Source organism: Pteropus alecto, unplaced genomic scaffold (genome assembly GCF_000325575.1).
Source record: "Pteropus alecto unplaced genomic scaffold, ASM32557v1 scaffold433, whole genome shotgun sequence".
Classification (NCBI taxonomy): domain Eukaryota; kingdom Metazoa; phylum Chordata; class Mammalia; order Chiroptera; family Pteropodidae; genus Pteropus; species Pteropus alecto.
Window position 1 is genome coordinate 1,329,830 of NW_006433953.1, and position 8,572 is coordinate 1,338,401.

An 8,572-nucleotide genomic window follows, 5' to 3' on the forward strand; every position below is an offset into this window, starting at 1 on the left:
GATGGGAAATTCTCTAAGAGCCGGGGTGTGGGAGTGTTTGGGGACATGGCCCAGGACACGGGGATCCCTGCTGACATCTGGCGCTTCTATCTGCTATACATTCGGCCTGAGGGCCAGGACAGTGCCTTCTCCTGGACAGACATGTTGTTGAAGAACAACTCTGAGCTGCTTAACAACCTGGGCAACTTCATCAACAGGTGGGACTTGGTGAGGGTTCATGGTCAGCAGATGAGCTGGAGTGGGGCCAGCTGTGCTTCATGAAGTGGGAGAGATGGGAATATGAAGAGGGCTGGTGAGTGGGCAGGAGGCTGGGAGGGATAGGGAGGATAATGTGGAAAGTGGATTTCTATCTACTGGGACCTATTCCTAGAACATAGTAGGCTATGTATGCTTGGGGCAAGTCAATTGTAGAGATGTGATTTATCAAAGTTGGTCACAAAGTGAAGTTTTGTAGATCGTTATTTTCTTTGTAGAATTGGAAATATGTCTTTTCCAGCAAATAAGTTCACTTGCAGACCATTGAAAAGTTTGGCTGAAGGGAGGATTTATTTTAGTGTATGGATAGACTTATGCTATACTCTTTGGAGTTACTTTAGGCTCACATTTCATTGTTGGTCCCTATCTCAGCTATTCTGTGATCTAAAAAATCCTCCATGGCTACCTGGTCTTTTAGGTTTGGTCATTAACCACATTTAATGGATAGTCCTTACTATTTGGTAGCAGTTTACATATATTTCAACTTGATCATTCTGAGTGTTTGTTAAAAAATAAAATGAACAGTTGCTTAATTTTATCAGGTTTCTTTAAACAAGGGATATCTATATATGAAATGTCTGTTATGTGCAGTCATATTCTTAGGGGAGAGAATAAGGAACTACTTTAAGCCTTGCCTTCTAGCTAGAGGGAGCCAGGAGGTGTCAGTTTTGAGAGAATGTGGAATTATGAATATGGTGATCCCATATTTATAATTCCACATTCTCTATGAATTAATTAAATCTCTATGAGGATACTGGACAATAACTCCTTTTCTCTCTCCCCTCTCCTTCCCTATTCCCATCAAGAGCTGGGATGTTTGTGTCTAAGTTTTTTGGGGGTTATGTGCCTGAAATGGTGCTTACCTCTGATGATCAGCGCCTGCTGGCCCATGTCGCCTTGGAGCTCCAGCACTATCACCAGCTGCTAGAGAAGGTTCGGTAAGTAACCTACATCCATCTCATCCAGTGATCTGCTGGCATATTTGAGAGCCCCATACCTCAAGGACCTTATACCTTGGCCTGCCTCCCTTCCCAGGATTCGGGATGCCTTACGTAGTATCCTTACCATCTCTCGCCATGGCAACCAGTACATTCAGGTGAATGAACCCTGGAAGCGGATTAAAGGCAGCGAGGCTGACAGGTAGGTAAGAGGTAGGGTTGGCTATAGGAATAAAGTGGCTTGGAGGGTCCTGACTAATATCTTTTCTTCCCCAGGCAGCGAGCAGGGACAGTGACAGGCTTGGCAGTGAATATCGCTGCCTTACTGTCCATCATGCTCCAGCCTTACATGCCCACAGTTAGCACCACCATTGCGGCCCAGCTGCAGCTCCCACCTCTAGCCTGCAGTATCCTGTCCACAGACTTCCTGTGTACCTTACCAGCAGGACACCAGATTGGCACAGTAGGTGTCTGAGGGTTGGAAGAATGAGTTTCTTTTTAAAATTCTTGCATTTACCATGCTGGCAGGCTTTTAGGCAGGGTCAGAAAACTTACTTTGGGCACAGGCCTCTCATAGCTAGTCTCTGAAACCCTTCCCCACTCCTGCCCACTCGGCACCTAGGCTTGTTTCTGATATAAAGTGCTTGGTATTAGCTTATGAACCCAGTATTATCTGTAGCCCATATTTCATCATTCTTCACGCCAGAACACAGAACTTGGGACATAAAACTGACTAGAATATGGTAGATGTTTGAAGAAATTCCATGGTCACCTGGTCTCCATAATGCTAACAGGCAGCGAGCTTTGAGAATACAGGGTAGCCATTTTTTCTTTGACACAAGATGATAAGTAAGTTTACCTCTAAAACTTTTGCAACAACCTAGCATTAAATAGTTTAAATAGTCCTGGACGCTGTTAACACTTTGGGCTTTTATAGTGACTGCTGGGATTTTTCTAGATTCTTTACTGAAATCAGCAGGTATTTGCTTACTGTTACACTTACATTTCTTCTAAAGTATTTACAGTTCCTCAATCAGCAATTGGGGTTGGAGAGGCCCTCTGTATAGTATGGTAGAGACAATACCTAATGAGTGAATGATTCTGGAATTCTTTTCTTACAGGTCAGTCCCTTGTTCCAAAAATTGGAAAATGACCAGATTGAAAGTTTGAAACAGCGATTTGGTGGGGGCCAGGTGAGAAAGCTAGACAGTGTAATCTCCTTAGTGTCCCTAAATAGTTCTCACTCATCACTGTCTTTTGGCCCTGCTGCTTCCTCACTTATAGCTTTTCTTTCCTGTCTTAGCTAGAAGAGTCCTTGGAGTTAAAAGTAATCACTTTATTCCTGAGATGTCTTTTAAAAAGGTCAGGGGATAGTTACGGTGACAGGTGTTAACCCTTTTGTTCTCTAGGCAAAAGCATCTCCCAAGCCAACAGATGTAGAGACTGTGACAACAGTTGGACTGCAGCAGATAAAAGTGCTGATGGATGAAGTGACAAAACAGGTACGAAGCTTAAGCCCTCTGTGGGAGATTGGAAAAGCTGAATCCTACATAGGTCATTTCTGGTCTCACTGTTGTTATTTCCCCACCCCTTTCCTCTTTTAGGGCAACATTGTCCGAGAACTGAAAACACAAAAGGCAGACAAGAACCAGGTTGCTGCAGAGGTGGCTAAACTATTGGATTTGAAGAAACAGTTGGCTCTAGCTGAGGGGAAACCCCTTGAAACCCCTAAAGGCAAAAAGAAAAAGTGAAAGTGAGAACTTGGCTTATAAAGAGTCACTTTAATGGATATGGACAGTAATAAATAAATGTACAATCTCTATATATATGCTAAGACCCTTTCCTGTTGTCTACCCCTAGCTTTCCCCCTTCTGTAGATATGAGGTCACATCATTGGCACTGGTAAGAAGGTGGTCAGTAGCTACTTCTGGGAAAAGTTGGTAGTGGCCCAAAGGGGATGTCACGGTCCCAAGTGTTCATGCTTGGTGCAGATTGACCATTCGGTCAATTAGAGCTCGGCGAGTTGCCTCCACTTCCTTGGTCAGGCGTTCAATTTCCTGCTTGAGCCGTTCATTCTCTTCAGCTAGCTGTGCCACTTTCCTTTCATTCTCTTGTTCTTTCTCTTTCATGCGTTGCTTTCCAGCTCGGGCTGGAGACTGGCCACTCCATTTCCGTTTCCTGGGTATTCCTTGGTCTTCCTCTTCTTCCTCCTGAGCAAGGGAGCTCTGACTGGAATCTGGAGAGCGAGGGCTCTGGGAGGTGCTCGTGACCTCTGCTGGTCCTGGCTCCTCCGTAAGCCAAGCCAGAGAGGCGGGGTCAAGAGTGGTGAAGGTTTTTGATTCTTCCTTCAAGGGAATGAGGAAAAGTAAGTGCTATTAGTAGAGAAGGGAAGATCAACATTCCCCCCTAGCTTTAGATGTAGTATTCTCACCTCCTCATTTCCAGGGGGTGAGCCATAGGTACCCCCATTTTCATCTGAGGACAGTACCTCCTGCAGGTCCTCATACCAGGCTTCTAGCTCCCAGCTGGACAATGTCCCGAAGGAGAAATGCAGAGACTCGGCTGCCATTGCTGCAGCTGGATCAGGCTCTGGAAAAGGACATACTTGGAATAGTAGCGGGGCGGGGGGTCGAATAGCACCTCAAAGCAGTCAAACAGTCTAAATCACAGGCTTGCTGCATGGTTTGCAGATACAGTTTTATTGGAACACAACCACATCCATTAATTTACATATTGTTTCTGGCTGCTTTAATGCTACAACAGTGGAGATGAATAGCTCTGAGAAAAACTGGCCCTCAATATCTAAAGTACTATCTGGCCCCTTAAAATTTATCATCCTCTGGTTTATATTAATATTCTCTCCTTGCTTTTGCCCAGCACGTCAAACAAATGTTCTTATGGGATCCTAGTAAAAGCTGCCCTGGGGAACTCGATTGGTAGTTTCCAGGGGCAATTACCAGACTATTTGTGCTGCTTTCTCCTGTGTGAGAAGTCCTATGGGTTAGTCTAACCTTGTTGGAGACTGAAGTGTGTAAGACAAACCAGTTATCTTTGTTGGGGCTGACTGCTTACTTAGAGGCAGCTTTCAATTAGGACATGCTCTAAGAATAGTGATTTTTGTCACCTTGTTAGGGACAGGCCAGGTGGATGGACATGGTCTGACAGCAAAAGCTTGCTCAGATTCAAACCCTCCTTTCCCATCTTCTCTAGGCATTTTCATAACTTTGTAGGGTCCCAATGAAGGAAGCCTAAGCAGCATTTCTTAGGAGATGGTTTTGGGGAAGTGTTGGTTAAGTTTACCTGCTTTCAGGTGTGGTGATGTATGAAGATACACTTCCTTCTGGAACACTGTGGGGATCAAAGAGAAATGTTAGCCATTTTTGGAAGAGAGGTAGGTTCTTTTATCTCTAGCCTCCTATTGGTCCTTCCTTCTTGTCTTGTAGAGTATGGCTAGTTAAAAGTCCCTGTAGCCATTTCCAAGGACAGAGGAGAGCTTAGTTTCCTTTATTTTTAGTTGCTGACATTTGTGGTCCTGGTTACATAATAGGAAAGTCCTGGCCAACTCAGCTTTCTCTAAATTCAAGGCAGGCCTCAAACCTGCTACCGTAAGGACTAGACTACAGAGAAGGGAACAAATCAAGTGGCATTTTCGTAATTACATTCCCACACTGACATCCTCCAAATATACATTGCCAGAGTGGAACTCTATTATCTGCTTACACACCATCTCCTTTTGGATGTCTAATAGGCATCTCACACTTAATATGTTCAAAGAAGATCTCCTGTTAATTTTCCTCTTCCGAGGTCTCCATCTTGGTAAATGGCAACTCTAGTTGCTTATGCCAGAAACCTTGGCATCATCAATTCCTCTCCTTTCAAACCCTACAATTCAATCTAAACCACCAGCAATATTTCTTAACTCATTCTTCAGTAACCCAGAATCTAAACATTTCTCACGGATTCCATTGTTTCCAATCTAGATCAAGTTATTACCTCTTGGATGACTGGAGAAACCTCTTGACTGCAGGTTTCTGCTCTTGCTACCCCTTCCTGACTCTATTTACAACATAGTAACCAGAGTGGGCCTTTTAAAACTTAATTCAAGTCACCTCATTTCTCTGTTCAAAATCCTCCAGTGACTTCCAATTTCATGCATATTAAAAGTTAAAGTTCTTAAAATGGCTTAGAAGGCCATACACAGTGTGCTTCTTCCCTGCCCGGGATTTCTCATTGACCACTTTCTCTCTTGGTCACTCTAGTTCAGCCACCTGGCTGCTTCCTGTTACCTAAAGATACTATGCATGCTCCTACCTTAAGACCTCTGTTCTTGCTGATCCTTCTCCTGGAAATCTCTTCCACATATCTGCATGGCTTACTGTCTTCACTTCTCAACTTATCTGTCATCTCAGGAAATTCATGACTATCCAATATAAAACCATAATCCCCACCCTGAGCATTCTCTACCCTTCTATGCTTTAGTTTTCTCTATGGCATTCAACTGTTTGTTTACCGTATGTCTCTTCCCATTGAACTGTAAGCTCTGAAAGAGCAGATTGTTTTTCTCTTCTTCATGGATGTATCCTGTGCCCCAATTAGCATATAGGCATTCGTTCAGTGTTTGTTAGGAATGACTGGATATTCTCCCTAATCTCTCTTATAGGAAAGGGAGGATGAATCCCAGAAGCCTAGCAGCAGCTACCTATCCCTAGGGACTGTAGATGCAATATCACCCTTAGTGTTTCTCTGTAGGGCTGTCCTCCCTGGGGAACCCTCCTTGCCTTCCAGTGCCTGGGATGTGGCTTTCATCAGCAGTAGAGTAGAACTCCACACCAGAGGGCTGCAGAGCCAAACAGGGGGCTGGCCTGATGCAATGGTTACAGAGATTAGTTGGAGACAGGACAGGGGGAAAGAAGCAGGGACCAATCCCAAGGGAAGGACAATGGGGAGACCCCAAATGACTTCCCACACTTAAAAGATCCAGGATGCTCTCTTGTGCAGGAAGCCCAGGGACCTCTGGAAGAAAGGGAAAATCCCATCTCTGCTCCCTGTCCATCAGCACCCCTCCTCCCAGAGGCTGTTAAGTCTCCTGAAGTTTCAGTCCTCTACTAGGGTGTGGAATGGCTGTTCTGTGTAGGGTTCAGGAGCCCCGGCTACCGACGTAGCCATGCTGGCCCTGAGACACTGCCTCAGATATAGGATCGGGGTGGAGCTGCTGGTGGCAAAGCGGAGGCAGTAGCCTAAGCTACGGTCACCCAGGCTTCTCGGCGTGTGGGTGTGTCCTGCTGCCCCGCCTCCCACCGGACAAGCCTAACGTGGAGGCCTGGGGTTAGCAACCGGAGAAAATGGAATAATCTTCCGAGGGTAGGTGAGCCCCTTCACCCAACATCACAGAGCAAGGCCCATGCTCCAAGCAGGCGTTGGGTGACGCTGTCGTCCGAAGTAAGAGGGGTCAGTAAGCACCGCTCCCGAATAAAAGCTTCTGCCCATTCCTTCCTCGGACCGTCACTAACTTCATTATGGAAGGGGTGGGACCACAACCTAAAGACTGGGTGCCACAACTTCGAGGGGACAACTGGTGTTCGCGAGGATGGAAGGGTAAAAGGTAGATGGGGAGGGTCAGTACTCACCTCTCTCCTTAGCTTGCGGCTCTGATTTTGGCTCTGTCGCTGCCACCCAGTCATCTTCAACATGATAAGCTCTATGCTTTAGACTCAAGCCTCTGACCTCGATCTTCGGGAGCAGTGATCTTTTAACATGGCTTTACCCTCCTCTAAGGGGCGGCTCCAGCAGCTTGCCAATCAGAAAGTGGCACGCCGGGGTTGACCCCGCCTCATCTCTTACATCCGCCACTCAGAAGCCCCGTGGCACCACCCCCTTCACTCCCTCTTGGGAGTCGACGTCTTGTTGGACCCGGAAGTGGCTTTGGGTCACGAGGCTTCGCAGAGGAGGTGAGTGAGTCATGCGCGCGCGCGGAGGGGAGAGCTGGAGGAGGAGGGTAGGAAAGGGGGGCGGGGATGATGCAATGTTTGGCAACCGGTGTCTGCGCGCGCACGCGCAGGGGACTACGAGGGTGGTGGGCGGTGCGTGGGGAGGATGGGTAGGGGAGAGGAGAGAGGGCGGGGCGCTAGCTCCCGGCACCCAACGGCCCCAACGGCTATCAACTGTGGCTGCCCTTAGGTTGCCGAGTGAAACCTCACTGTATCTTGTCTTCCTCAGGAGTTCTTGGTCCGCCCACCTGGCAGTAGCCCCCGTTTTATCTCCTCCATAAGGGACTCCCATTTTCTTTCCCCCCCCTTCCAACTAATCCTCACAAGGCCTTTTAAACCTTCGCCTTAGAAAGTTTGCATCCATCCGATAGGATTGTCTACATTTTCTTGAGTCTTCTTAGAGTCTAAGCTTTTAGCCCCCTAACTCCCCCAAAAGGGGCCGATGTGCTTGAATCCTCTTGATAGTCATTTCCAGCTCCTTTCAGAAGAGCATGCTTACCTTTTATCTTTGTGAAGTTTCTAATAAGCATGCCCTCCGCATGCCAGAATTCATGTTCTTTACCCTGTGGACGGGATTTGTTTTCCCACTCATCTCCCCTCTTGGTGCTCTGGTGCCCTTCACCAAAGACCAAGACCCGTCCTTTTCACTGTACCAGACAGCAAGTCCGGTGACTCCCTGCTGTGAGCAACTGGGCACAGGCCTTCTGCCTCCTAGGTGTTTGGGCTACAGTAGCGCCTTGTTGCCCGGGACATTGAGTGCGCTTGAACACGCGACTGCCTTGGACTAGGTTGTCAGGAGCCCAGGTTCTAGCTTCAGCTGCCTCTCACTTGCTCAGGGATCCTAGGCCAGCCGCCGTTCCTGTTTGTAAATAAAAAATGAGTTGTGAAGGTAAAATGAGAGAAATATGAACTTGGAAACAGCTTGAACTAAAGTGAAAAGCACCAGGCACAATGCAGTGTTTTTCTTGTGCCATGAGGTAGAAAACAGAAGCCATGTGGTCGCCTGTTACACATCCTGTCATAGCCTCATAGGGTCAGCCAGACTTTAAGTAGAAACTGTCAGAGGCCAATGTGGCTGGCTGGAAGGTATAGGTGATGGTGTGACAGTGACAGGTCCTTGGCCGGGCCTCCTCCGTTGCTCCAGACCTGCATTTCCCCTTCTGTAAATGGGACTGGGGGTGAGTGGGTCAGATGCTCTCTCCTGGCTCAAAGACACAACCAGGTTGTCAGTGACAGGCAGAGGTCATGTGACTTGACAGGCCGAGGTCGTGTTGTGACATGTTGACCTGGGGAGGCGGGTCAAGTCCCAGCACACTACTCGGTAAGCCTTTAGGGCGGGGCAGGGCAAGTCGCGACTTTCATCTTTGGGGGCTGGCCCCTCCCGGACCTGGC

The 8,572-nt window shown here is 47.4% G+C and overlaps 3 protein-coding genes across 4 annotated transcripts in view; 2 read left to right on the top strand and 1 right to left on the bottom strand.

The window, feature by feature from the left end:
* Window positions 1-3,019, top strand: part of MARS (methionyl-tRNA synthetase) — a 15,742-nt gene extending 12,723 nt beyond the window's left edge. The window contains exons 15-21 of the mRNA XM_006908950.3: window positions 1-197; window positions 1,062-1,193; window positions 1,291-1,395; window positions 1,470-1,656; window positions 2,315-2,386; window positions 2,603-2,695; window positions 2,798-3,019. The exon at window positions 1-197 is cut by the window's left edge and continues 62 nt beyond it. Of these exons, the coding sequence (XP_006909012.1) occupies window positions 1-197; window positions 1,062-1,193; window positions 1,291-1,395; window positions 1,470-1,656; window positions 2,315-2,386; window positions 2,603-2,695; window positions 2,798-2,944 (933 nt within the window). The 3' untranslated portion in view covers window positions 2,945-3,019. The remainder of the gene's footprint in view (window positions 198-1,061; window positions 1,194-1,290; window positions 1,396-1,469; window positions 1,657-2,314; window positions 2,387-2,602; window positions 2,696-2,797) is intronic.
* On the bottom strand, window positions 2,955-7,060 carry DDIT3 (DNA damage inducible transcript 3). 2 transcript variants are annotated; one of them, XM_015587006.2, is made up of 5 exons: window positions 6,821-7,060; window positions 5,972-6,055; window positions 4,494-4,541; window positions 3,625-3,782; window positions 2,955-3,538 (listed from the first exon to the last, which is right to left on the bottom strand). In XM_015587006.2, the coding sequence occupies exons 2-5, from the start codon at window positions 5,997-5,999 to the stop codon at window positions 3,170-3,172; spliced, it is 603 nt and encodes a 200-aa protein (XP_015442492.1). In that variant the 5' UTR covers window positions 6,000-6,055; window positions 6,821-7,060; the 3' UTR covers window positions 2,955-3,169. The 2 variants fall into 2 exon arrangements, with proteins under 2 accessions (XP_015442492.1, XP_006909014.1); XM_006908952.3 differs by lacking the exon at window positions 5,972-6,055 and having other exon boundaries at window positions 6,821-7,057.
* Window positions 7,061-7,188: 128 nt separating this feature from the next.
* MBD6 (methyl-CpG binding domain protein 6) overlaps window positions 7,189-8,572 on the top strand; it is a 9,237-nt gene continuing 7,853 nt past the window's right edge. The window contains exon 1 of the mRNA XM_006908953.3: window positions 7,189-8,501. The gene's annotated coding sequence lies outside the window, so the exon portion shown is untranslated. The remainder of the gene's footprint in view (window positions 8,502-8,572) is intronic.

Coding starts and splice junctions, on each gene's coding strand:
- DDIT3 (XM_015587006.2), bottom strand. CDS start 5,999: ATGAAAGCCACATCCCAGGCACTGGAAG. Junction 4,542..5,971: donor CACATCCCAGGCACTGGAAG/GCAAGGAGGGTT, acceptor TGATCCCCACAG/TGTTCCAGAAGGAAGTGTAT. Junction 3,783..4,493: donor ATCACCACACCTGAAAGCAG/GTAAACTTAACC, acceptor GTCCTTTTCCAG/AGCCTGATCCAGCTGCAGCA.